The following is a 27,944-nucleotide window of genomic DNA, read 5'->3' as shown; positions in this document are numbered from 1 at the left end:
TCTTGGAGATGTAGGGATAGAGAAAGAGAAAAGGAGGAAAGAGGCAATATCTGAAAAACAGTCCTTACTCATTTGCAATGTAGATAACTTTGTGCTTCTCAATTACTTCTATGTCATGCTCCAGTTGTTTCATCTGTAATTCCAGCTTTTCCTTATATAGCTTCTTGGGTACAGTGTCTAATTGTACTGGAAGACCCTGAAATTCATGATACACTTCCTCCCAGTTCTTTTTCAGCCCCTAGTGCCATGACAAGAAAAGAAAATATATGAGAAAAACTTCACTAAGTTTTCATATGCACATAAACTACTTAAGGTTTTTTGTTAATATCACATTTGATAAGTGTCACTTCAGTGTTAAATAATAAATACATGGATAATGTTTAATCATCTTAATTGGACCAAATTAATTAAATTCTTAAAAGTCAAAGTAGATGAAACAGAAATAATTTTGACTCATTCTGATGCAATATAAAAATGGTCTTTAAAAAACTCTGTGCCTTGGAGAGAAAAATTACAGTCTTTAGGAGGCAACAAAACAATAATTAAACTAGTCAATGAAGGATGAGCTACAAAAATGATAAAGTGAAAAAGAGTATGTCAATGTGACTAACAATCAACTCCATAGCCTACCAGGAACACAAGGAAGTCTGTATACTTCATTTCCAGTCCTCAGTATCTCCAAGAAAAACCGCACAAGGTAAATGAAGTGTGACTCTTCCTTATTCCATATAAGGGACTTTCTATGTTTTCAGTGATCTTCAAGTAGGCAGCTTGGACTGCTCCATTGTTTCTAATTCTAGTATGCTCATTGAGGAACTACTAGGATTCATAAAAGCTGCCTCTAAACTTGTATCAATCAGATGCCTCCTTTTCTCCAAAATGCAACAAGAAATATCTTACAAACTGCACTACAGAAACCATTTCCACATAAACAGCAACATGGCTACCACAGATATCACCATGTCACACAGCGGTGTTACCTACCTTAAGTAATCACAAAACTACAAACTCTTGGAACTCCAGGCAAAATTCAATGGCAGTTTCAGTTCATCTCACCACCAGCTTAATTTTCTATAATTGAGACTTTGCTCAGACTGTGAACACCAAACTGATCCTAAATATTTTAATTTCTGTGAGCTACTTTGAAGAAATTCTAAATAATTGCATGCTCTTCCTAATCTACATTTACAGTAACATCTATAGGCAACTTATTTATCATTTGGATTAAACAAGCTAGCTTTCACTGACCCTATCAACACTATTTTCAAGAGCTGCCACCTCTCTTGAATGCTGCTATGCAAATAATTACCTTACTAGACAAAGTGAACTGTATTTTCCGTATATGAAAGCCCAAGACTAAAACCCTGCCTCAAAAAACCCATGCAATTATCTGAAATGTACTCATAAACCTGTTAATTCAACATCAGAGACAAACTTTTATCTACCAATACATACTGAACAGAACCAGACTGTGGTAAAGAAATAAAATTTAAAAATTATCTTTACATTCTCATGGTTACTGCATCAATTGCTCTTACTTTCCTCAAAAGGATAATACAAGCATATATGAGGATTTAGTAAAGTTTATTCAGTGTATCAAATATCCTCATGAAAACTATTTGGTTGAACTTAATAATCACACCTACTAAAAGGAACTCAGGCAGCAATCAGTGAATAATATGAATACAATATGGCTATTAGTGAGAAAACCCTTTTCCAAAACATTTTTTGGCTCTCAGTTCTGTTTCCTTAGGGGAGATCACAAAGTATCTTCAAAAATGAAGAACTGAAGTTGGAAACTAAAGTTTTCAACTCTCCTGCGTAACTAAAAGCGGATTCAACTGACACACTGAATTTATGGCACGTTGTGATCTTCAACCTCATGTCCTCCTTCTCCTCTATTGTTAAGCACCTTTTCTCCCAGATTGGCTAATTGACTAACATACTGAAGTTAAATTTAGAGGAATTATTCTTAATACAGATTTAGCTTTGAAGATTGCTGCTTCTATTTCAGAACTCAAAGACGTCCCTAAGAAGTCGTCTGATTTTGTCCACTGTATGAACAGAGCACTGTATGTCCACTGTATGTACTCAGCGCTGTTGAGGCCCCACCTTGAATCCTGCGTTTAGTTTGGGCCCCTCATCATAAGGAGGACATTGAAGTACGAGAGAGAGTTCAGAGGAGGGTGATGAAGCTGGTGAGGGGCCTGGAGCACAAGTCCGATGAGGAGTGGTTGAGGGAGCTGGGGCTGTTTAGCTTGGAGAGAAGGAGGCTGAGAGGGGAGACCTTATTGCTGTCTACAACTACCTGAAAGGAGGTTGTAGCATGGAGGGGGTTGGTCTCTTCTCCCAGGTAGCAAGTGATAGGACAAGAGGAAATGGCCTCACGTTGCATCAGGGGAGGTTCAGATTGGATATTAGGAAAAACTTCTTCATGGAAAGGGTTGGAACAGGCTGCCCAGGGAAGTGGTGGAGTCACCGTCCCTGGAGGTGTTTAAAAGGCGTTTAGATGAGGTTCTTAGGGACATGGTTTAGTCCTAGAGTTAGGTTAGGTTACGGTTGGACTCAGTGATGCTGAGGCTCTCTTCCAAGTGAAACGATTCTATGAAAAATGACCTCTCCCTGCCAATACTAAGAAAAACATACTTTTTAACATGAAGTAATATTTTACTGATTCAAAGCAGTGTATTTATTGCATAGCTATTTGTGCTTTTTGCATATTTATATTAAGCATCTAAGTGTTGTCCACGAAGGTTATTCCAACAAGCTTCATATACCAATATCTACATAAATTTAAAACCCCTACCTTAACAAGTGAAACTAAGAGCAACAAGGCTATTTATTTACTGTCTTATAATGCTACTTGTCTTTGCAAATCCAAGCCTGTCAAGTATTTAAATAAAGCTCTTAGTCTACCAGACATCAGGTATAGCTCACAGATATATAGTAATGAAAAGAAATACAGTATTTCCAAAACTTTCATAGAAGAGTCATTCATAGCTTCTTTTAAATAATACTTCTTTGTGTACATTAGTAAAAACTGGTTTGAAAACAGTGATTTTTAAAACACATCAGAGCACGCACTCATCACAATTTAGTCTATCCCTAGAGAGTGGAGAGATCAAAAGCACATCATGACTCCCTATGTAAAAATCTCCCTCACAGTTCCTCTGACAGCAATGTAATATGCTGACCACTGTTGCTATGGGCTAGATCATGAACTGAATAACTCTATATAGAAATTCTAATACATGCTGGATCAGTGAGAAATATGTACTGTATTTATCAACATGCTCTTTCATTCTTATAAAATCCCAACCAAACTGAGCACAATGAAGAAAGAATTCAGAAAATATTGGCACAAATTTTTTCCCCTTATTTTTGTAAGTTCATGAGGCTTGATTTTGTTCTCAGACATCTATTGCCACGTATTCTTTCAAATCAGATAGTGCACACGTGTTCACTAGCAATGTCAAGTATTTTAAAAAACAGGAATTCCCATATGTCTACAACTGAGCACTGGGTAGAAGCCACATACCCTGAGGACACCAATTCCTCCTGATAATATAACTGTATAAGTAATCTGGAAAGAGCAAACTTTTTAAAAAAATCTAAAAGAAAATACTGACTTAATGAAAACAATCTAAAACCTTTTCAATTAAAAATATTTCAGTGCACTCTTGTATTTTAAAAATATACAACATAATTTTAATCAAACTAAGTGCAAAACTGTGAGTAGCTGAACTCACATGTCTTTTTGCACATATATTTTTGCTGCACAGTTAACTTCCTTGACCCTCAGCTTGTCTCGTGCCTTTCCCACCATAAAAATACCTTAATCCTCACCCTTGCTATTATGTTCTTTATATCGGTATCAATGCAATACTCTCACCTCTCTCCCATACTTCTTCCTAGCTACTACCTCTTGCAGCATAAGCAAGAGACACCATTGTGCTTGCTTTTGTGGAGTTTGCTGATTAATCACTTTGCAAGTGAGTTAGACACTGTGTTTTCTCTCTAGATTTTCTGCTGGCTTTTTTGGTGGGAATTTAGATCTTGGAGATGTCCATTCATCTAATTTGTTTCAGGTGGCTGCTAAGATCAAGTTATCAAGGAACAGACTGATAAACAGATATCACAAAAACACGCCTAATTTTCATAGGAAATTTGGCTAAAATGTGGTCATGAGAAATTCCAGTTCAAGGACTGGATATACTTTTAAAATGTCTCTTTTCTGCTCTACTTATTTTGTAGTATTATTTATCTTTAGAAAATCTTGTGCAATTAAAACTGTATGAAAGACAGTATCCAAAACAGCTTAACAAAATAAAATTTTTCCAGTTACAGTTCTATGAACATTTTTGCAATTTAATTCTGTCTTCTGTTTATGCCACATTTTAAAGCATGATCTTATGCTTTAGTCAGTGAGGTCACAATGTGAAGACAGAAACTGCCAATAAAAGTGGCAATGTTATGCACCAGGAAATTTTTAAAAAAGCAGCAATTTGTATTTTTCCATGATTTACAAGGAGAGTCGGAACTGTCACTAAATACATATAGGTGATTTTCTGCATTTGTTTGAGGTTTCATTGAAATTCCAAGTCATCAAGGGGGATAGCAATCTAACAGAATTGAAATACTAGTAAATGTGGACTAAAACTGCTGCTATATCAGCTCCCTTCAGTTCAGTTTACAACTGTTCTACAGCTCCATCTAGTGAAAAAGTAGCTAACTCCTTTGCCGCACTTCAAAAATCTAGTATACTTTTATATATATATACTTTATATATATATACTTTTATATATATATACTTTATATATGGACTTACATTTCCATATTAATCTTTTGTATATGTTAGCATTTACACTAAATCAAAATACACACCTGCAGAAGACTTCTCCTTTCTTCATCAGATAGCCGTTTCATGGCTCTTTTCTTGAGATCTTCCAAGATCCTGGCCTCATATTCTTCCTGAGCTCTCTTCGTTTCTTCATTTCTCTGTGTTACATATTTTGGTGTAATACCATAATCCTATAAGGGTAAGGAAGGAATTTCTTATATGTGCTTTTAAGAAGGAAACAGAGACATACCTGTCTCCATAATATATTACATTTCCAAAGACGGCTTGAAATGGAATTTTGTGCCACTGAGCAAAAAAATCTTAAATCACTGTGTTCTTAGAGTATCAAACGTGATTGTCTTTGTAGCCTGAGAAAAACATATAAACAATTACCCTCAATTTATTTTTGCAACCTTGGAAAACAACATAATCCAGAAAACAAATCATCTATTTATAAGAATTGATGGTTGAGTGAGGAGTTTGAAACCTGTTAATGACAGCAAACTATTTTACAAATTTACATGGTGTCAGATTCTACATTCTGAAACACATTCCTTAGATACTTTCTTGGAAAGGTCTTTCTGTATCCTGATTTTTGCTTAACATTGCATGCCACAGAAAAGAGTAGTGTTTAACACATACATGAAAATCGGGCTAGTTAGGAATGATAAACTACCCCATACTGGACGTGGCAGAATTGTGTTTCTAGAAGGAAAAATAATTTCTGAATATCCCAGATGTACTTGGGGGAACACATCTATTTTGCCTTACATCCTTTGTAAAATGAAGCCTGTCTAGCTCTGCCATAAAGTATGAGTTATGTTATATGTCATGTCTCTTTCTGCACAATGGTCTGTCATTAGTTACCTATTTAGATGTCAGACTCCTGATAGGTCTTGTTTTCCTGAGTAGCGGAACTTAGTAGCAGAACTAGTAAGTGTCCTTATACTTGGAGGAGGTTGTCCTTAAAGGCATGCCAGCTTTCTCAAGCTCCTTTACTTTTCAGAGCTGTCTCCCACAGGGTCCTACCTCCTTGTTCCCTGAAGAAGCTGATGTTTGGTCTCCTGAAGTACAGGGTCTGTATACTACCACCTGCCTCCCCGAGGAGGAGAGAATCTTGAACTACTTCATGGCCCATGCAGCCAAGACTACTATTGATTAACACACCTCTGACCAGTTCTTTCTCGTTTGTAAGTAGCAGAACCAGAAGAACATGACCACTGGTTGGCTCATCCACCAACTGTGTTAAGAAGCTGTTGCTGACATGCTCCAGGAACCTTTTTGGATTGCCTTTATCCCATTGTGTTGTCCTTTCAGCAGATATCAAGGAGGGTGAAGTCTTCTGTAAGAAGCTGCACTATAATCTGAAGATGTCGTCAAAGTGCTTAAAGAGATTTCATCCAGTTCCTCACCTGATTGGATGGTCCACAACAAACATGCTTTTGACACTAACTGGCCTTTCCTCTGATCCTGACCCACAAGCTCAACCAGCATGTTGCTGTTGTTCCATAGAAGAGCTCTGTATATTTGAACAGCTCCTCCATCCAAAGTGCAACCCCTTCCCTGCCTGTCTCTCCGAAAGAGCCAGCATTCATTCCTCACAGAACTCCATTTGCTTCCCCATTAGATACTCCCTGGGTTCCCAATGAAACACATATGCTATTGCTTTAGCAGCATCATTATGCCAATTTTTTGCTGACAGCATAAGCAAGTGAAGACAGAGCAAAGGCAAGGCACAACTCTAGTGCCAGTGATTTCTCCTTGATGAATTTCAAAGGTCTACCACAAACAGCAGCAGCATCCAAACATCTCAAAAAGAATCATAAACATTTCATAGGATAATGCAATAGAGAATCTAAAATAGGCATTGCTACTAGTATTTCCACTATAACTTAATAAAACTTACCTTTTTTTTAATATATTTTGGAACAAGTCCTGAAGGTTCAAGCAGATATTTATCTCCCTGTCTTCTATCAACATAAATAGGTCGAGGCTTTTTAGGCAATCCTGTAATAGCAGCAACTGCATTTGTATTTATAAAATTCTTTTTACTCTGAATTCCCATAACGGGGCGATCTGTCCTCCGTGGCACTGATAATGCAGGCAATTTCTTACTATCCTGTTCTTTTTTTTCTGTGAATTGAGCATGTAAACATTCTCAGCAATAACCATGAAGAGCTTTGCAATTTAATGTTATTACATTTTTCAAAGGGGAAAAATTACATACAAAATTACATAAAAATAGAAACCAACTGTATCTACAATGAAAGAATTCAGTAGGAATGTACTATGATGAAAATGAGTATGCTTGTTTGGCATAACAGAGGTTTCATAACCTAGGAAATACTATGTTGTTTTAGATGGGTTTGCCTTATAATATGCCACATATTTTCTCTTAACTGCAGTAGTACAGGACCTTTTTCAAATATAATTAAAACTACTTTTACGAGAGATGCTTGTTGTTAGGGCATTAATGGCCCTGCACCCCACACCGTTGGGCTCAGGAACCCAATTTTGGCTCAGCCTTGGGCTGTCAGTGCCTGGCTGAGCTGTCTCAGCTGTGCAAGCCCCCAGTGCTGTTCCTGAAGAGCTGTGTGGAATCAGTGGATGGACTTGGCCCGTTACCCCAACTTCTTTGATGGTCACTAGGCCATTGATAGGACATATTTTTGTCCCCACCCTGCTCTGCTTGCCTGCCTCTGCTGTGGTGGGACTGGCCCTTCTGCTGGTGAGGTTATTGCCCTGCCTGCATTGTGGTTGCCCTCTGTTTCTGCCTCACCTCCTCTTAGGGAAAAGCCCTGCACTTGCTACTCGCTAACACTCATCAACTACTACTCGCAGTCCTTTCTCCAGAGAATATCAAAACTCTTCCTTTTTCAGGTGATCTTTTCTCCAAGGCACCAAGAGAAAGTCAGTAGTCTCCCAAATAGGCTGACTTCAGGTGAGTGATGAAAGACAATTCATTTCCCGCCATATTTCCCACTAGATATAACTCTGACTCACAGTCATTATCTTGTCATTAATCATTATCATGATTTGATTCAGGTTGTCTGAGTTCATGTTCTTCTTTGGCAGAAAATAAGTGTAATGTCATGTGTGACAGAGCTCATTCCTACAACAGCTGGTTTCCTGATACTGACCCCATGAACCAGAGCTTTCCTGGGCTTTGTTTTTACAACCTGATAACTTGCCATAACATAGTACTGTAGGACACGCAGACTTAACTATTTCTCTCAGGATGTCCTTTTGGAAATAAGATCTCCAAAGCTTCTAAGTGAGCACTGGCTCACCCTTATCTGCAGTACACTGGTGCACACTTGCTGTTTTGGTAGCCCCCACTTCTGGAGCCAGCAACCAAGCTTAGTTAAAATGAATACCAGAGTCCAGTAATAGAAAAAGATTCAGCTGAAGGTTAAGAAACACACCTTTTCTAAGGAAGTGATGAGTAATCAGACTCTAAAAAGAATGACACTATCCCAGACTTCAGGAGGAAAAAAAAAAAAACAAACACCTTTCTGTTCCGTCCTTGCAATCTATTTTTTAACTAGTTGTATCAAGCCCAGTTTTCAAGGTGGCACAGATACCATAAAGACAATGACATAATCCCATTCAGACAACCGACAGCTGGTCAAATTCCAAGTGATGAGAGCACCATGCTTTAAAAGAGGTGATTAAGCCGCGTAACTTCTCTGAGGTAGGTATGAAATTCCGTCCAACAAAGGTACAAGAACTTCCTGAGTTAGTGATACAGTTCCCTGTGAAGACCTGTTAGGGTCTAATCATGGCAATGAAATTGCTAGTCTGGATCAAAGTTATGATGTGGCATGGTCATTTTGAGGCTCTGGTACATTGACTCCAAATGCAAACACCCAAGCGCATATTGCTGTTATGAAGTCCTGAATCAACAAGTTGAAATAGAAATATTGTGAACTGCTTGTCTGAAAAAAATGGGTCAGAGTGCTGTATCTCAAAATATAGCAAATTTGAAGTAGATAATTTTATAACACAAGTACTTAAAAAGGATCTCACAGACTGCTCCACATTTTTGGTGAATCAACCTTCTTTCCCACACCCATCTAAAACACTATTATGGTAATGCTCAGGTGTCATTAAGTATTACATTCGCTCTTCAGATTTCCTGAAAAAGTGAAGACTATTCAAAAATGACCAAGGATGTCCACAGGACTTCTGGGGCCAAAGCTTATCTTAAGGTTCTAATAGGCCATATTGCCTGAAGCATTAAAGCCTCCAAAGCCTCCTCGGACAGTCTGTATTTTCAGTGCTAAAGCCACTTGCATGTGCCATGCAAATTTGGGTGCTGGGCTCCTACGTTCTCTTAGTGCTTTTCTATTTTTCCAGGCTAAAACCAATTTCAAGCTGAAACTTTAGAACTCAATTACAAATTCTGACAGGAATGCACTTAGAACTCCAACAGCACTAAGAAAGTCACTCCACCCTTGGACAACAGGCCATGAGGCTGAACATTAGAACTGTCTGCTCCTTTTACCTAGAATTATGGTTTCTGCCCAAAGATAGGATGCATTTTGCAACAAAATATTCCAATTTTCTTATTTCTGTGAAATGCAGCTCTCAAAAAAATTCTATGCTTTGAAAACTGCCAGCCAATTTAGTGCTATGGGATTAAGAACTCACAATGAGTGCTGAAGAGTAAAAGTTCTATGGTAGTTACAGCATCAAGAAAGGCACACATACTTTTCCCATATCTCTTAAAGCATTAAAAAAGTTCACTTTTAATACCCCCATTCATATTATTTACTTTGATATTAATAATCAGTTGCAGAAAAGAATGGTGTACAAATCTAAACTACATAATTAGAAATTGAAATGTCAGCAGGACAGCACATATCATCAACACATCTTCGACATCTGAATAGCCGTGGCCAAAAGAGATAATTTTTCTTTGTATTTCAGCTGGTTTTGTATCACAAGACAGTAAATGCTTACTGTGTTTGCTCATCACATACATCATTTCCCTGTTGCTTTTTTCAGCATTTTATACAATAAATAAGAAACATTTTTGTAAAATGGAGAAATAACTTTGGTATCATAGATACTATAAAAGGAACAGTGGAAACTGCCCCAGCATACAAAATTTTTTTTTTTTTTTAGTTATTCTCCACAACTGTTACTTTCAATATTAATATTATCAATTTTAAAATTTAAAAATGCCTTACATTTCATATATTGCATGTGTACACTTACTTGCTGGTAGCTTGGGTTCCTTTGAATGTTTCTGCAGAAAGTTGTTCGGAGACGGCACTGCAACTTTTGCTGGTCCCATAGTTTTGCACTGAGCTTTATTTTTTGCTGCTTCACATTTCACGGATGGTCGAAAAGTGGATATATACCTGAAACATTAAAAAATAGCCATAAAGAAGTTAAAGGTCAGAAAAATATTAAAAATACTTCTTCAAATAATATAGATTTTTGCAGTAGTTCATGCCAAAAGCCTATTTTGTTTTGTACTCTCTCCCAAATAAAGGCCATCATTCATACAACCTCCACACTAACACTAAGCCCAGGACTTCACTGACAACTTGTACTTCTGATTCTGAAGCTAGCTTGATTCTTCCTTCCTCTCTGGTGTTCCAAGGTCAGTATTGTCACACATTGGAAAATGGTTCCTGTGTGCACTGTTCATATAAATACTGAACACAGACATTTTGAAACTCAACGAACCCTAAATTTTGGAAATAAACTGCTTTGAGTGCTGCTTATATGAGTTAATTATTTTTATGAGGTTATGTATTATACACTTTGGTCTTTGTTAATTAACTCAATTTTTACAAGTTTTTTTTTTTAACGTGGCTATTTGTTTTGTTCAAAAATGCATAAAAAAATGCAGCTGTTGTGCATCTATAGAAAAATAGTAATAATGAACCTACTTTTCCAGATTTTCTGTATTTGAAAGTTTGTAGTATGGGAAAGATGCAAATGCCAATGTATCTATCTCGGCTGTTCCAGAAGCTGCAGTTGCAGTACATTGTAAGGCCTTACACAGCAATCAAACACATGTAAGGAAAAGCTCAGTTGGCTTCAAAATAGATGAGATCCATATTGATAACAAGAACATTCACTGCTTCACTCTATGGAATGAAACACATTTTAGAGGTATGCAAAACCTCGTGTTTTAGAAAATATGTCAAACATAGTTGAGAGTTGGACAGAATGTCCTTGATCATCAGTTCATCTCGATACAGTCCACTGTATCAATGTCTCAATGTTCCTGTTGAACCATCTGTTACAGACTATTATAAGAGATTAGATGGATGGCTGCTCCAGAATAGCAGAGCAAACTGTATTTCTTATATTACACAGATCCAAACTATGATCCTGTGTAATCAGTGGTGGTTTTGGCACTAACTGAAATGGCTAATGTGAAAATCAGTAAGAGCTCAGACATGAAAAGCTGTATGCACAGGGTACATACACACTGCTGTTCTGGTGTAATGTTGCATATGGCACTGTAACTTCTGCTTTAATCAAAGTATGCAAACATGTTCCCCAAAAGAAGCCAACTGCTGATCGTTAGCTGATTAGCAGCAACTTGCCTCTCTCTGATGGACTGAGCTGTCACAGATGTTTTCCTGAAGGAGCAGAACTCCCTGTTCCTGAAGCTAAGGCTACCATGTTGTACCTTTTAAAATCTGCCTATATTTAGAAAACATGTCATATTCATTTACGGTAGACAAAAGCTGATGAACAGTTGTTCTCTTCTTTCACAGAAAAAAAGCCATAAGTGTGTATGAAAAAACTATAGCATGTTTCCAGGTAAGGAAAAAAAGAACAAAAAGACTACACATAATGCAACCTGTTTTATAGAAATACTGTAATAGGATGAAAGGAATGATGTAATGCTGGGTCAGTGAAGGACAGTCATGGTAACAATACTGAAAAAAGCTTTTGTATGTGAGCTGCAAATGTCCAAGACATGTGTTTGTACTTGATCACAACATCAGAAAATGTAAGAAGATTTCATTAAAAATGTGGAGATATTTTGTCTTCTGGAGATTTGGTCTCCAAAAATCAATAAGAGGATTATGTACATGAGATTACATACAATTCCAGAAATACCTCTAATTATAAGGAATGAGGTTTTCTTTATTTTTTCTGTTAAACTTGTGGCAAACAGCCAAGACGTAGGCACAAACCCACCACAATCATAAATTATTGCATAACTCACCATTTGCTAGGAGTGGCATTATAGCCACACTGTAGAGAAAGTTTGACCTAGTAGGGTTCACACAGCCTTGGAATGAGAAAGTTAAGGAGAAGGGATTGAGTTTATTACATATTGGCATATAGTTTAAAGTTGTCTTTTAAAGATGTCTTTTGTAGACAGCCATAGGTATTCTTTTGGACAAAGAGATGTGGCAGTTGTATTTTTTCAGGCCAAGAAAGTGGCTAAATACTGTCACACACCAATAACAAATAGTTAGAGAGGGCCGTAAGGAAGAAAACATGGTTATGGGTGACTTGAAAGTATTAGTCCATTCATTATTTCACAAGGGGAGAAAAGACAATACACTTGTAAGAAGACAGTTACTATTCCTTAGGGACCTTGGGACATCAAAGTTGGGGAAAATCAGGATGCTTGCCTTGGTTTCCTCAGTACTACCTGGTCAGTTGAGAGTGAAATACATATGATTTCATTTGGGGGGGAAAAAAAAAAAAAAGACCCTAGGTTTTGTATGCATTCGTTACAACTGGTCAGATCATGCTATTAACCAGGTTCGTCACTGTTGTTACCAGCTGGATAAGTGGGGTGAGAACAGAAGTCAATGAGATTGGAAGGGGATTTAGTCAGATTGTATCCAACCTAGAGAATCCCTTGCCTAAACTGAACCTGATGGTCACGCAGTATTCAAATCCCTGAAGACAGGAATGGATTCAGTGTGCTCCGTGCCTTGCCATATTGTCATTTCACTTCCCTCTGTCTGCCAAAATCACTTTTCGTTCACATTGGAAACAAAAAAAGGATGTATTATCTATCTTTACATGGAAAAGGTTCAGAACTGGGAATCTCATAGGTCTGAACCCTTTTACCTGAAAAGGGGTAACTATCTTTGTTCTGCTGAGGAGTGTCACTGGTATTTCTACTCATTTTAACGCTACTGAGTTACAACCTACAGTTAGCATTTTCAGTGAAGGAGTATGTAACAACTTTCATATAAAATAATAGAGACTTGAAGAAAATACCACAGGTTTGCATAATTATTAAATAAGAACTTTACAAAAACTCTCAGAGGAATTAATACAAGGCGGTCAAAAGGCATTTTTAATGTTTTTAAGGTAGGGGGTGAGAAAGAGAAGCAAAAGAAACAATGTCAGAAGACGCACCTGACACACGAATAGAATGGAAGTGTGGCAAGGAGAAAAATTTAAAAAACCCGACAGCTGCTCACTGAAAAATTGTTGTTAAGTGTGAACAACAAAGGCGTCATGTAATTTCCTCTGCATGCAACGAGTGCTTTGTAAGTTCTTTGTCCATGGCATTGAAGATGCCAAACTGAATCACCAGCTCATGGAGCCGGCTGTGAACCCTGAGGTGTGAGGAGGAGCAATGGCGACGCAAAAAACTAGTTTTGGGGTTTTTTTTTAAAACTTATTACTTGCCAGAACCAGTCACCATGTGTGCAAGTGGCGCTGTTACACCCACGTACCTGGGAGGTTTGACAGGCTTCTCCTCCAGGCGGGGCAGGAGGTTACCGATACTCTTCTGGACACACTGCGCCGCCATCCTCCGGCCGGGGGCCCTGCACACGGGGCAGCGCCCACCTCGCGTTTCCTCGCTCCCCGGCCCGCTCCAGCGCCCGGCTCCCTCCGGCCGCCGCGGGCCCGCGCAGTGTTGTCTCCGCAGTTACCAGGGGAAACCTGTTGCTAGGTAACAGCGCCGGGAGGGGGCGGGACCTACGCCGTCCCGCTTCCGCCCCCCTCCGGCGGAAGGCGGCTGGCGCCAGGGCCGGGCCGGGCGCGGCAGCCGCGCAGGCGCACTTCGCGCAGGTGAAGCCGACAGGGCGCAGTCGCGGCCGAGGACGGAGGCGCACGCGGTGGGGTGGGGGCGGCGCTGGGGGCCGCGTGAGGCGCGCGCGGTGCCTGTGCAGCCGCTGTGGCAGCTGTCCCGCTCGCGCCGGTACGTCTGAGGGCGAGTGGAGCCGGGCCGGGCCCAACCGGGCCGGGCCCAACCGGGCCGGGCCTCGGGGACGGGGTGGGGCGAGGGCGTCCGCCTCTCCCCGGGGGAGGTGGGAGCCCAGGTGGGCGGGCGCGACTGCCCCGGCCCCGTGATGTCGCGTTTCTCCGGGCTGCGCCCCCCCCTCCCACCCGGGCTTTGACACCTTTGGGGCGTCGAAAGGGTGAGGCGGGGGGCGCGGGGGTGAGGCGGGAACCTCCGCTGGAGCCTCCGCAGGATCTTGGTCTGTGGGGTGATGGCGAGAAGGTTAGAGTCGAATGGGTTACTTGGGATTATTTCTTTTTTCTCTGCTTAAAAGCTCTGAGAAAAGTCAAATGGAAGTTGTCGTGTGTTAACAGTTCTGAAATATGATAATTATCGGTCTTGACCTACTGTGGGGTCTTTGACAGCTGCAAATTGCCTCTGATGGTTACTGATTTTTAACCATGCGTTATGTTGTTGCAAACGTTGTGTCTGTACCAGTAACAAAGTTCAATTTTCACTGCAACTCTTGTCTGTTAAAATCGTGGATATTTGCTGCTGATATAGGTGCTGCCAGCCGTCCAAATGAAGGGTCGAGGTGTATTGTCAAAACTTAAAATTTCATTGGAGGTACAGATGCAAGCTCTGCTTCAAAAAAACCACAACACTCTTTTGGGACAATTAGCTATATCTAAAGTTGAACGGCTTGGTGTTCTAACTAGACTGGTAAACTCTACAAGATATAAAGTCTAATTTGAGCTGTTTTTACAGTAAGGTTTTGCAAGTGAATAAAAAATGGTTTCAAAGAAACAGTTGAATTCAAGGGTTGCAAGCTTCTGTGTAAATATACTTTATATGGTGCAACAGCCAATTAGACTGGAATGGATAAAACTGATTCATTAGCAGAATAAATAAATTCCCTGCAAATTTTTGCACCAGATTAACCAAGTTGATTTCAAACAATACCACAGACTGCTTGTAGCTTCATGTAAACATGATAAACTTATAACTGCAGAAACCTAGGTCTAGTTCCTTTCTTGTCTACACCTGTAATGTGGGGGTATGTAAGTCCCTGTGGCCTAGACTCATAAAGCAATCCAGATGTTATCGTCAGCAGCTGTGCAGCGTGTGCTGAGTGCCTGCACCTCAAAGTGAGTCTGTAGTGCCACTAGCCATGGTAGGGGGGCTGCTATGCTTGGCATGGTTTGCACTCCCTTAGCTTGAAGCAATTCTTCCATTCAGGAGATAAAATCACTAAAATATTTTTTCTAAATGTTTAAAAATGCTGACATAACTTATTTACATCTGGATGTTTAATACAAATATCACTTTCTGGTCCTGTACCTCTGTATGTTTGTATTCACTAGAGTGCATTACTAGTACGTATAGCTTTAAAATGATACTGAGTATTACAACTGCTCTTCACAGATTGTTTTCTCTATGACTGTTACAAAAACTTTACATTTTATCTACACATGACCATTCCCTTCTACTTCACAGGGACTGGGAAAGTGTACAGTATGATATGGACATCTTTATTCTGATCTATGCCGTGTAATTACAGCATGTTCATCATATCACAGCACTGGGTGCCAACACAGGGACTTATTGATTGCAAGCACATCTTTCCATACAGAAGTGAGCAAATGCAAAGATTTAAATTGTTAGAAGTACATTGACTTTGTGACATATGCTAATAGCTTGGTAAAGAGAGCAGAGTGTAAAAGACAGACTGGGGGATGCAGAGCAGAATCTAGAGCAAGGAGCATCTGGAAGTGAAGAGTCTTGTGGTTTACCCTTACAAAACTTGAGATTCTGTTTCATTTTTTATATTTGTGACCTATGTCTCTGGAGTAATTTGATCTTATTTATACTGATGAGGAACAGCAGAGTCTTAAAGGACTTGTGATAACTCTAACCATGGATTAATCATGAGTAGGTCTTTGGAAGAGGGTGCGGTTCCCATTTGGTGCTCACCTGCCTTTACTGCAATTCCAGGCCTCCTTCTGCTCTCCACAGTGACAAAAGGCTGTTGGACTGGAGAGCGTCCAGAGAAATGGCACTGAACAATTGAAGGATTTGGAAACTTAGTCTTTAGTGAATTCCTTTGTTTTATTTAGTCTTGCTTGATTAACATGGGGAAACATGTTCTCATTATTTTTTTTCCACTGATAGAAGTAGCTTGTATATAAACTCAAACAAACAAACAAACAAACCAACCACACACACACAAAAAATCCCAAAACCAAACCGTGAAAAAACCACACACACACACAAACCCAACCAAACCAAACAAGAAACAAACCCCACTCCAAAGTAAATGCTGGGGTACGAGCAGCTAGATTGAGTCTTTAAAATGTAATTATTAGAAGTTGCTGATTGTCATTTTGGTGACATGTTACAGTGCTGTGAGGAAAAAAAAAGTGCAACTTGCAACTTAGTCAGCCATCTCTTTGTACTGTATACTATAGCAACTAAAACTAATAATTTCTTTTAAAATGTTGATTTTTATATATATTGCAAATTATGGATATATATACATATTTTTGGAATTGATGAGTAAGTTGAATTTTTACATCTAAAATTGCATTAATTTCCTAAAAGGAAGTTCATTGTTGCTTTTCTGTAAGCATTTTTTGTCATGAACAATGAATAAATAACAATAACAAAGTGATACTTGTTTGCCTACCTAAAATGAAAAATTACTCCGTAGGGATTTTCTATGCAAATTTGAGCTGATTTCTGCTTCCCCGCCCGCCTTATGGAGATTTTCAGTCCTTTCCCCTTTGCCCTAAACATCACGCATGAATCATGTGCTGCATTTCATGCTAATACTGGTGTTGATTTCTCTAAGCAAACAAAATACCATGTTGAGATCTTCTTGCTTAGTCTTTGTTGGAGATCCAACTTTCCTTGTGACTTTTTTTCTTTTTTTCAGACTAGGTGTCTTCGTGACGTCTTCTTTCTCTCTCTCTCTCTCTCTCTCACTATACACAAACTACACTCACTACAACTCTGGTATAGGAGTTCTTCACAAATCACTTGCTTGGTTTGCCATCCCTTCAGAAGAGGATTGGATGCAACTATTCCAGTCTTGCTGTTGCACAAGTCTGTGAGTTTTCTGTGTATTTAAGTCGGGCCTGCATTTGTTGTTGTTGGGTTTTTTTAGAAAGAAAATATGAGAAATCAAAGGCATCTTGGGAGGTGGGACAAATGCATATTTTCTTAACATTTTGATTACAAAAAGGTAATTTAGTTAATCTTCTTTATTTGTAGATGCATACTTAAAAGTAATTCTGATAAAGGAAAAACTAATTGGTTTTGTATTCCTATAAACAATATAATTTGCAAATAGTGTTGTAGTGGGTATCTTTGTTTAGCCTGAGGATATGGACTGTTTGAAGTTGGATTTGTCAGTGGAAGCCAGCTGGAGCTATTCAGGAGAGGGAAATGAGTCTTGTTCTGAAAAACACCTCCCTGGCACTGATGAAGTCATAACTGAATTTATGTTTGAATTCTTGTTGTTCTAAATTTCATATCCTTTAGGTTTTTTTCCTAGATGTTTGCTGAAGGACTAATTATTGTTCTTCTCTTTTTGAAGCAGGTAAGTGGATTGTCAAGTTGGCTTGAAAAAAAAAATTAAGGCAAAACAACCCAGCAGAAGATGTTTCATGTTTGTCAGTATCGGCCTTTAAGACTAATAACCCAAACCAGTGTTTCTAGCGTGTATTTAAAACTCGTGCTTTCAAGACCTGTTGCATTTGCACAGATATGGAAGTCATGGTTCTCAAGCCATTCTCTTGTTGGAAGCAAAAATATTATCCTGATGGGACCTCCAGGTGCTGGGAAAACAACGGTTGGGAGAATAGTAGGTCAGAAACTAGATTGCCCTGTCATAGACATAGATGATGATGTCCTTGAAACAACCTGGAATATGAGCGTGTCGGAAAAACTGCAGGATGTTGGTAATGAGCAATTTTTAGAGGAGGAAGGAAAAGCCCTGTTGAAGTTTTCAGCATCTGGAAGTGTCATTTCCCTTACTGGGTCCAATCCAATGCATTCTGCTGGCATGCAGCATATGAAGAAAAACGGAATAGTTGTGTATCTGGATGTGCCCACAACAGTCATTATGAGCAGGCTGAAATCAATGAAAGTGGATCGTATTGTGGGCCAGTCTCCTGGTATTTCTCTCAAGGACATACTTCAGTTCAGGAAGCAGTTCTACAAAAGGTGGTATGACATCCGTGTTCTTTGTGGAGGGGATAACACAGCAGAGGTTGTAGCAGAAAAGGTACTTGATGCTGTGAAGAGATACCAAAACTCAGAACTTGAAACTTTCATTTCAACTAGGTCTAGTAGTTCTGAAAGGAGTATGGAAAAAACCTCTCATAAATATTTCAGTGACATTGTTGTTGAGGGCTTAGCCCCTGATGGAGGACTCTTTGTTCCTGAGCGAGGACTTCCAAAATTCACTGCTGGAGAATGGCAAAGCCTAATAGAAGCAACTTACATTGAAAGAGCCCAGGTGATATTAGAAGGATGCATACATCCTGCTGATATTCCTGCTTCTAAGCTGGCAGAAATTATTGGAACTGCTTATGGAGAAAACTTTACTTGTTCTAAAATTGCCCCAGTTAGGCATCTGGCAGGGAATCAGTTTCTCCTTGAATTATTTCATGGACCAACAGCATCATTTAAAGATTTTGCATTGCAGATGGTGCCACATATATTTGCATACTGCATTCCCAGAAGCTGCAATTACTTGGTTCTGGTAGCTACTTCTGGTGACACAGGGAGTGCTGTCCTAGATGGCTTTAGTCGTCTCCATGACACTGACAAACAGAGAATTGCTGTGATGAATTTTTTTCCTGAGGATGGAGTAAGCCAAATTCAAAAATCACAGATGATTGGCTGTCAGAAAGAAAATGCCTGGTCCATAGGTGTCAAATCTGATTTTGATTTTTGCCAGACAGCTATAAAGCAAATCTTTACTAATTCTGATTATACTGGCTTTCTTACAGTAGAATATGGAACGGCTTTAGCTGCAGCAAACTCCATAAACTGGGCGCGACTGCTTCCTCAGATAGTTTATCATGCCTCTGCATACCTTGACCTTGTTCATCAAGATATAATTCCTTTTGGAAGCCCTGTAGATGTTTGCATTCCTACAGGAAACTTTGGCAACATACTGGCTGCTTTGTATGCTAAAATGATGGGAATTCCTATTAGAAAATGTATTTGTGCTTCCAATGAAAACAATGTTTTGACTGACTTCATAAGAACAGGTGTTTACGATTTGAGGGGAAGAAAATTAATTCCCACTTTTTCACCAGCAGTAGATATTTTGAAGTCCTCCAATCTTGAGCGCTACTTGCACCTGATTGCTAATGAGGATGGACAACTGGTGACACAGTTATATAACCAGCTGGAAAAACAGGGCCACTTCCAGCTACAGAAAGATCTACTTGAAAAACTTCAGCAGGACGTGGTGGCTGGGTGGTGCTCTGAGGAGGAGTGTCTAGCTGCCATTCACTCTGTATACAGTACTACAGGATATATTTTGGATACACACACAGCTGTTGCTAAAGTAGTTGCAGATCGATTACAAGACAGAACTTGCCCCATTATTATTTCATCTACGGCTCATTATTCTAAGTTTGCACCTGCTATCTTGAGGGCCTTGAGGATTGCAGAAATAAAACAGAATCCATTAAGTCAGCTTCACTTGCTGAGTTCTTACAGTCCTCTGCCTCCGGTCCACTGGGGCCTATTAGAGACCCTGAAAAAGAAGGGGAATGAGGATCACCAGGTTTGTGCTGCTGATATGAGTATGCTGATGTCCTGTATAGAAACCTTAATTCAGAATCATTTTATGAAAGTTTTCTGAATAATTGATCAGATGTCCACTGTGTCAATTGTGATACCTTCTTAACAAGCTGCATGTTTTAATAAGGTCATGATTCATCTGGCCTGTGTCCAGGCCACAGCATAACATCCACAGTTTTACACTCAGTTATCAAGTTTTGAACGATATTTGTAAGAAACACTTGAGAGTTCTTATAGGTGTCGTGAGGGGTTGTGAATTGAGAGTATAAAAGATTGGAATACTTTTTTGCAGGTCATGCATAGTAGAGACAGCAGTAGTGCTGGCTTTCCTTGACAGTGCTGTCTTCACAAGCCTGAAGCGTTCTCTGTGGAAGGAGGAAGATAATGAAGTCTGACCTTTCTGAAACTAATAGCTCTTGTTTCGTTGCAAGAATAATAGGATCATTTGGTTAGTAGGTGATTAGTTCAATTTTAACTAACCTCACTTAGGGTACTGAAATATGGTAATGTATTATAATGATGTTTGTATGTTACTAATGCGGGTTGATTTCACTACAAAGATTGAAGTATACTTATATTGTTAATCCTTGAACTATTCAGTTTGGTGGTATGTTAGATTCTTGTATGATGTTTTTTATGTATTGTGAGGCCAGCATTTATATAAATATGGTTATTTTGTTTTTCAGGTATTTTTTTTTTTGTCCCAGATATTTTCCTGTGTAAAATAAAGTCCTTCATTTGATATTTTTAATACTTTTTGAGATGTGACTCTTCCTCCAGTGTATTGTAGTCTCTTGCCTAGATCTTTTCTATTTGAACTTACAGCTTTAGAAACCTTTTTTAATGCTATAGAAGAATTTGCCAGTAGTAGCAGCAGTATCCTTATGTAAGAACCAGATTTCACCACTTACGTACATTTATTTCTTGTCTTCTGAGTTTTGAGAATGTAAGTTTTACCTTAGAGGTCACATAGCTTTCTTATTCTAATTACTTCTGTTTTCATATTTTTTAAAAATTATTTTCCTTGATATTCTATTCTAGCTTTGCATTAATTAGTACAAGAAAGAAGCTTCCCGAAGTGCTTGGGATCTCATCAAGGAAAGTGAAGGATGAATTCCAGTGTCTGGAAAGTGTGATAGCATCATAGGTGTTCATTGTGTAACTTAAAATAGATCTATCTTAGCAATCTGCTTTTGGTAATGACAGGCTGTTTATTGGTTTTTTGCATCAAGAAAAGGTAGAGCAGGTTGCCCTAGGTGATCATGTGGTTATGGACAAACTTATTCTGCTAACTGTAGTTTATATATGGGAAGGACATAAAGTATAACTGCATTTCACACTAGTAGAAATGGTAAAGTGATATATTGGCAAGTTTTGAGTGGCATACAGTTACAGGGGAAGAGCTAGGAGTCATCACATGTGAAGATGTATAGCTATGGGAGGTTGTGCTTCCTGACAAGATTCAAATAGGGAAAGTGTTGGCAAGGGAGGTGGTAATTGACATTTTTTGCCTCTTCAAGAGGCAACATCTCCTAGATGTCAGGACTCAGTTGGGATTTTGAACTGTTCCTATATTGCCAAGCTTCTTTCACGTCTGCTTATACTTTTTGCCACATTAGAGGTAAAGAAGACACCGTCTAGCAAACTATTTTTAAAAATTGTAATTTCTTCCAGTGTAAGGTAAAGGCCCAAGCATGATGTGTGTTTGCCACAGTGAATACATTATACAATAAAATTAAATGTCACTGGTAACAAAGGTGTGACACAATAGCTTTCTAGGTTCTGCCATTCTTGGATGCCTTTTCAGGACCTTTCTGACTCTTTTCTCTGCTCAGTCCTTGTTCACTATTTCTGTGGTAGCTCTTTTTTATTTTTATTTTCACAGAATCATAGAACAGCCCAGGTTGGAATGGACCTCAAAACATCATCTGGTCCAACCTGTTATGGGAAAGGGAGCCTAGATGAGATTATCTAACACCCTGCCCAGCGATGGGGACTCTACTGTGTCTCTGGGGAGGTTGGTCTAGTGATTGAGTGTTCTCATTGTGAAAAATTTCTTTCTTATATCAAGATGAAACTGCTTGAGGTGCAACTTGTACCCATTGCCCCTTGTCTTCATGTGGCTCCTTGTGAAGAGCAACCCTCTGTCCTCTTTCTAGCTGCCATTTAAGTACTGAAAAACTGTGATGGAGTTCCCCCGCACCTCCTGTTCTCTAGGGTGAAAAGACACAAATCATTCAGTCTCTCTTCTCATAGGGCAGTGGAATTTCTGTCATTTTCCAGACAAAACATGAGAAAGACCGTAAATATGTAATTAAAAAGAAAATCAAGTTCTGTAAGAAAAAGCTGCATAAGTATATTGCCGAAAAAGAAGCATTGCTTGTGTAGGTGATAACTGCACAACCACATTGTATTTCTGTGTGTTTCCGCCTAAATGTCACAGTAGTTTCAAGTGGAAAAAAGAAATGTAATACTTTCACTGGATGTGCTCAGTCCAAAACCAGAATTCCACATCTTGGAAAAAAACCCAAACCAACCAACAAACAAACCCAAACGAACAAAAACCACCAAACCAAACCAACTGCCTGGATTGAATTACTGGAATAGGAATTGTTTTCAGCATAAGGGCTCTGTGAAAATCCTGCAATATGTATTTGTGTGGGGCTTAATGCCATTTGACATAATAGGGCAATTTGTCACGTGCTGTTACAATACTTTACAGACATGCCTACAAAGAAGAGCTGTTTTCATAGAAAGTATGCAGAAGAGGAAAGCTGAGATTCTAAAGATTTGGCTAGAAGCCAGTGTCTGACCTTGACTTAGCTGATTATTAGATAAAACAGTCAAAACTAAACTAACAGAGAATTTATTTTGGCATGACTCAAAGAATATTTGAAAATTCATGGCAGCAACTCAAGCTTGGTTTGAAGGAGAGAGAATTAGTAAAATTCCTATTAGCTATCACATGAGCCGTTATAACAGTTGATAGGAATTGAATAAGTAAAAAAATGAGCAGTTGTAGTTAGTTATGGGCTTTCTATGTGAAGTTACGATTTATAAAGGCAGTGGTTAAAGAGCATGTATGGTGTTACTATGTTTCTCAGGATTTCTAAAGATTTTTACAATATTTACTAATTTTTAGACATAATGAATTAATTTTTGGACTTTCTTATAACTTTAGTGGACTATTTTTATGCACCACATCTGCTTATGGATTCTAGTAATGGGTGCTGTAAAATGCCGCAGCAGCGTCGTGGTCCTGGATGTACACAGTATTTGTGACCCCATGCTGATGCTGTGTGGTGGTAGCTGTAATGTACAATCTTGTGGTTTGCCTTGTCTCGCTGGGCCTGGAGGGATGGAAAAGAAACAATTTCCAGTGTGCTTGTTATGATAGCTGGCTGCAGAGGGATAGGATAATGATAGAAGCATTCCTTCCAGCTTCCCAGCCCAGCTTTCCTAAATGTCAGTCAGCAAAATACTGTGGTTCAACAAACATTGTGCTACTGTGCTTTTTCTTCCCCACTATCAGTATTATGAAAGATTCAAGGGACATTAATGTTTAAATTGGACACAAGTGTCATTTTTTTGTCTTTTGCAGATGTTGTGCACACTGAATATTGTCATGCAATATTTTGTTAACTTCTTAAGGCAGCTAATGATGCACAAAAGCAAATCTATATTGTGATGGTTAGCAGGATTCTTTAAACCATTTAGGCTTGCTCCTATTTGTCTAAAGATAGGATGTTGCAGCCTAAATCAATGTTAACCAGGTTTACAGAGAGTGTGAGCATGCACACGTACATATTTCTACTAGCTTTGCTGAGCTGCAGCAATAGCATAGCTTTAGTTAAGCTATTCTTCTGTAAAGACAAATCTTTGCTGAACACTAATACTACATGAAAAACTGTAAGGACAAACGTAACAAATGTACAGACAAATGTAATGTCTATATTTACATGTTTTATTATAAGAATATTTATATGGGAAATACTTCATTTGCTTACAGACTTGCCAGCTGCTCGCTACTTGTCTTTAGTCACAGTCCTGTTTCTCAGGGTGACAGAGACTGATTTGAGGTAAAGGGTGAATGGAGTGCATAGGGATGACTTCAGAAGATAATTCTGTTTTCTTAGTATCTTACAATTTAGGAAGAATAGCCATGTAAGTTTCTGAGGTGATGGGATATTTTAGCAGATGGAACTCTAAAGGGAAGATACTTGTTTTTCAAGACTTTGCTCTTTAAGGACATTGAGAACACATATGGTTATTAAGTATATCATGTTTGGCATGCCTGAAATGTCATTAGTCATCTGTATGCATTATACTTTTTCTAAATAAATACTGTGGGATCAACTCTGTAGCATTGTCTTTGCAAATATATTCTTAAATACCTATCAATGTGATGTAAAGAAAATCCCCTAGAGGAAGTGATTTCAGAATTTGATATTCTTAAATCTTGAAAGAAGTGTTCTGTACTGTGTCTAATTGAAAGTTAGGTATATAGTAAATGATCTAGTAATTAACTTTGAGATTGACAGATGTTAGTGAGATAACTTGCATCATCCTGGAAGGAAAGTATGTACAAAAAAATAAACCCACATCGAAACCAGAAAATATCTAAACACTCTGTTTACCCTGCACCACAGGCTTGTCTGGTGCTGCATGGGGAGTCTGTATTCTGAGGAATTGTTATGGAAAAGGAAATCTATGACACTGGAATCTTTCATATTCACACTTGGTTCAGTGGAGGGATGAACTGGTTGTCTGTTAACAGCTGCAGAGCAACTTTAGTTCACTTGAAATATGATTTCCAGATCATGTGCCTAAAAATGACTTGAATGGTTGAAACACCAATAAGAAATGAGTAGTTAATTTCAGTGAATTAATGTGAACAAGCAGTTAATTCTGAATATATATTAGCAGCTTGAGGAGGATTTAAATGTTGCTGTGTTTTTTTCATAGTAGTCATAAATGTGCTCAGCTCACTTACTAGAAGTAGGAAGCTGTTTCTCCAACTGTTTTTCAGAATGCAGTGATCTAAAGACATCAGTCTTAGTCTTCCCCTTCACCTCAGATATAACTTCCAAAGGTCTCCAGGTGAGGAGGTGGATCTAAGCCATTTCTGCCTTTTACTGAGGAAGTCATTATTCCTTGGTAGCAGTTTAAGATGGACCATGGCTACTTGCTTGACAGCAGAGGAAATAGTGTGTTTGATAGTAGAGTTGTTCAGCAGAATTAAGAAAGCACCTGATTTACTTGCTTATGTACAATATCTTATAAAATTTAACTAAGTAGAGAAACCACAGTGCTACATAGGAACAGTTACATAGCACAGGAATTGTTGGTCTAGCCTTTTATTTAGATATTTCATCACTGGTATTTGGAATACCTTTAGATTTTCAAATAGTTTCTTTTATTTCAAAGAAGTTATTGGCATAGAACTATGCAAAGTTTCAGGCCCAAATTTAAAACTCACCATGACACTAATTGAGTCCAAACCTGACAGGTCTTAAAGTATAAATCTGAAAGGACAGCTGTGACTCAACAGATTTGTTACGTGAGTTCACACAGGATTCGGCTCTTAACCGTGACCTTGTTAGGAACACAGAAGACAATATAATAATGACCGATGAAATCTATGGATGCCACTAAACTTAAATACGATGAAGCCTCTTAAACAGAGTAAGATGAATTACTTGCTTGGGAGCTGTAAGCAATCTGCATTTCACTGTGGCCTAAAGTAGACCTGTGTCTCTAGGAGCAGAGGTTTCAGGGCATACTTACCAAACAGAGCAATGCTGGGTTTGAACAGTGTCTAGAGGTGATGTGTATGCTCAGCTGAACATGGATTTTCAGCATGCCTTGTGGCCAAAAGGACCGGTCTGATCCTCAGGTTTAGAAATGCAAATAATACTGTCAGGGAAGTAATATTCCTGTCTATGTTTGGCTTCGGTGTAAACTTTTGGAAGAGTGCTATGCCGAACTGCTATACAATAGTCACGATTTCCAGTAATGCTGAAAAATTGGACAGAAAAGTGTTGTGAGAGCAATAAAAGGATTAAAGAGAAGCACTGACGTGAGAGTCTCAATAAGCAGAAGCTACTTAGTTTAGTGAAAGGAGAGTTACCCTGGAAGAACCATCTTTGGAGCAAAAATTTGATCAGTTCCATCTAGCAGAGAAGGAGTGATTCAGTGACTTTAACTAGAAGCTGGACATGTTACAAGAAGAGATAAAGGCATGTAACAGAATGGTAAAGGTTTCTCTAGTCTGGATGTGTTAGATGATTTCCTGAAAAGATGAGATTTGATAGAGGACTAATTCATGCAAGTCAGATCCATGTTATGCAGGAGGTCAAACTAAGTAATCCCAGCAGTCCTATTTGGCCGCCCCACGAGTGACTTGCATGCTAACACAAGTCTGAGCAGTATTTCACAGAGCTTTGAGTGCCAAAGATGGTGAACTCATCTCAGTTATATATATGCTATATATGCTATAGCACTGTCAGTACACAGAACAAGTTGTGCATTAAATAGGCTACTGGGTATGTTTAGCCTTGTTCTTTCTGCCTCTAGAGAATTGCAAATGGACTACTAATGCACGCCCTGACTTGAGTCATGGCTATTAGGATATGGTTCATTAGTTTTAAATTTCATTATACAATATGTGTTGTGATGGTTTGGGTGATATATACTTTCATTATGAAAATGAGGCGAACATACACAGTAGGAAAGTGCCTATGCAAATGTCAGCTGTATTGAATGTAGCTAATTATTTTTTTTCCAAGCTTTTAAAAGTCACAGATCGTTTGAAGTTTATTAGATGCTTTTGGATCCCTTCTTTCCATTATTGTTTACCTAGCATTTCTCTCTGCTTTCATGAGCAAGTTGTGATCCAATGGCCATTTTCAATTCATTTTGAGCTCATAATAAGATCTATATAAGACAAATCGAAAAATCCAGTGTTTCCTTTTTATAGTTAAATGCAACATTTTATATACCAACCAAAGATGCTCCATGAAGCGTAGAGAAGGTGAAGTGTGCTCATAGGGTTCTGCTCCAGAGACATATTTTGAGAAAAATGTGTTTTCTATACATTTTAGATTCACTAAATTCACTAATTCACTAAAATATATCTAAATAGAGTAGGCATTGAGTGGACTTTTTTACTAAGTACATGTAGCAATCTGGTTCTGTTTAAAATGCTAATAAATGCATCTGATCTTCTAATGAAACTAGTGCTCCCTGCATAATTAATTAGCATTAAATACAGATGGGGACGGGAAAGCCATATTCACAGTCATGTTCATCCAGAATGGTTAATAAAATATTACAATACAGTTCTGAAGAGTCATACATGAATAGCTCATTTCTGCAAAAACAGTATTTTGCAGGTAAAAATTTAGTTGAAATTACCTCAAATCGTTGTTACATACAGCTTGTAACCACAAGATGGCATTCCTAACAGAAGTTTGCTAGACATGATAATTTCTTGCAGTTTTTGAAGGGCTCTAAATGAAAGGCTATCATAAGCATTTGTAATGTTATATGAGCTTTTTATGTTTTCATTTTTATAAAATGTAATTAACAGAAATTTAAGAAACATTAATGATAATTATGTTAATACTCATTGGTATGTGTCATACCCAGAAATATGTGATGGTTCCAGGTTAGAGAAACACCACATTCATTCATGGCATTATATGCTGCTGGAGACTTTTCAGCTGTAGATCTTGAATGAATTTTACTTGAATATAACAGTCTAAAATAACCTTCCCTCAATTATGTAATATCTAAATAAAGAGCACAAATAATACCATGGTCTTATGCAAAACCCAAGTGTTTGGGGTTTTGAATATGATGCAGCATATGGGGCTTGTAGTGAGGTTTGGGACAAAGAAGAACAGATAACCACTTGCAGGAAAAAAACCCCAATATAAATAATATGTCTTGCTGTGCAGGGGAGGATTTTTCATAGCTTTATGTTAAAATGACCAAGCAATGTATTTTCAAACGCCTGTCATCCAGGTTGATAACAGAGACCGCAGGCAGCCCTGCTTTCTTCCAGGCTTTATATTCTTTCAGTTTCTTGTGATCTTTGCATGC

At 38.5% G+C, this 27,944-nt stretch overlaps 2 protein-coding genes across 6 annotated transcripts; one reads left to right on the top strand and one right to left on the bottom strand.

Annotated features, from left to right (window-relative positions):
* Positions 1–64: 64 nt before the first annotated feature.
* ENKUR (enkurin, TRPC channel interacting protein) lies at positions 65–13,601 on the bottom strand. Its single transcript, XM_065629804.1, has 5 exons — positions 13,525–13,601; positions 10,064–10,209; positions 6,747–6,973; positions 4,885–5,031; positions 65–238 (listed from the first exon to the last, which is right to left on the bottom strand). Exons 1-5 carry the CDS (start codon positions 13,599–13,601, stop codon positions 65–67), a joined length of 771 nt encoding a protein of 256 aa, XP_065485876.1.
* A 275-nt stretch (positions 13,602–13,876) lies between these two features.
* Positions 13,877–22,134, top strand: THNSL1 (threonine synthase like 1). Of its 5 annotated transcripts, XR_010605863.1 has the most exons (4): positions 13,877–13,994; positions 16,951–17,124; positions 17,617–20,286; positions 20,880–22,134. XR_010605863.1 is itself a non-coding variant. In XM_065630122.1 (3 exons), exon 3 carries the CDS (start codon positions 17,677–17,679, stop codon positions 19,897–19,899), a length of 2,223 nt encoding a protein of 740 aa, XP_065486194.1. In that variant the 5' UTR covers positions 13,877–13,994; positions 17,037–17,124; positions 17,617–17,676; the 3' UTR covers positions 19,900–20,859. The 5 variants fall into 5 exon arrangements, 4 of the variants coding, with proteins under 4 accessions (XP_065486194.1, XP_065486192.1, XP_065486191.1 ...); XM_065630122.1 differs by lacking the exon at positions 20,880–22,134 and having other exon boundaries at positions 17,037–17,124; positions 17,617–20,859; XM_065630120.1 differs by lacking the exon at positions 20,880–22,134 and having other exon boundaries at positions 16,956–17,124; positions 17,617–20,859.
* Positions 22,135–27,944: the final 5,810 nt, after the last annotated feature.

The sequence above is a fragment of the Caloenas nicobarica genome, chromosome 2 (genome assembly GCF_036013445.1).
Source record: "Caloenas nicobarica isolate bCalNic1 chromosome 2, bCalNic1.hap1, whole genome shotgun sequence".
Classification (NCBI taxonomy): domain Eukaryota; kingdom Metazoa; phylum Chordata; class Aves; order Columbiformes; family Columbidae; genus Caloenas; species Caloenas nicobarica.
The sequence above is the reverse complement of the archived record's forward strand: the minus strand, read 5'-3'. Positions and strand labels throughout refer to the sequence as shown.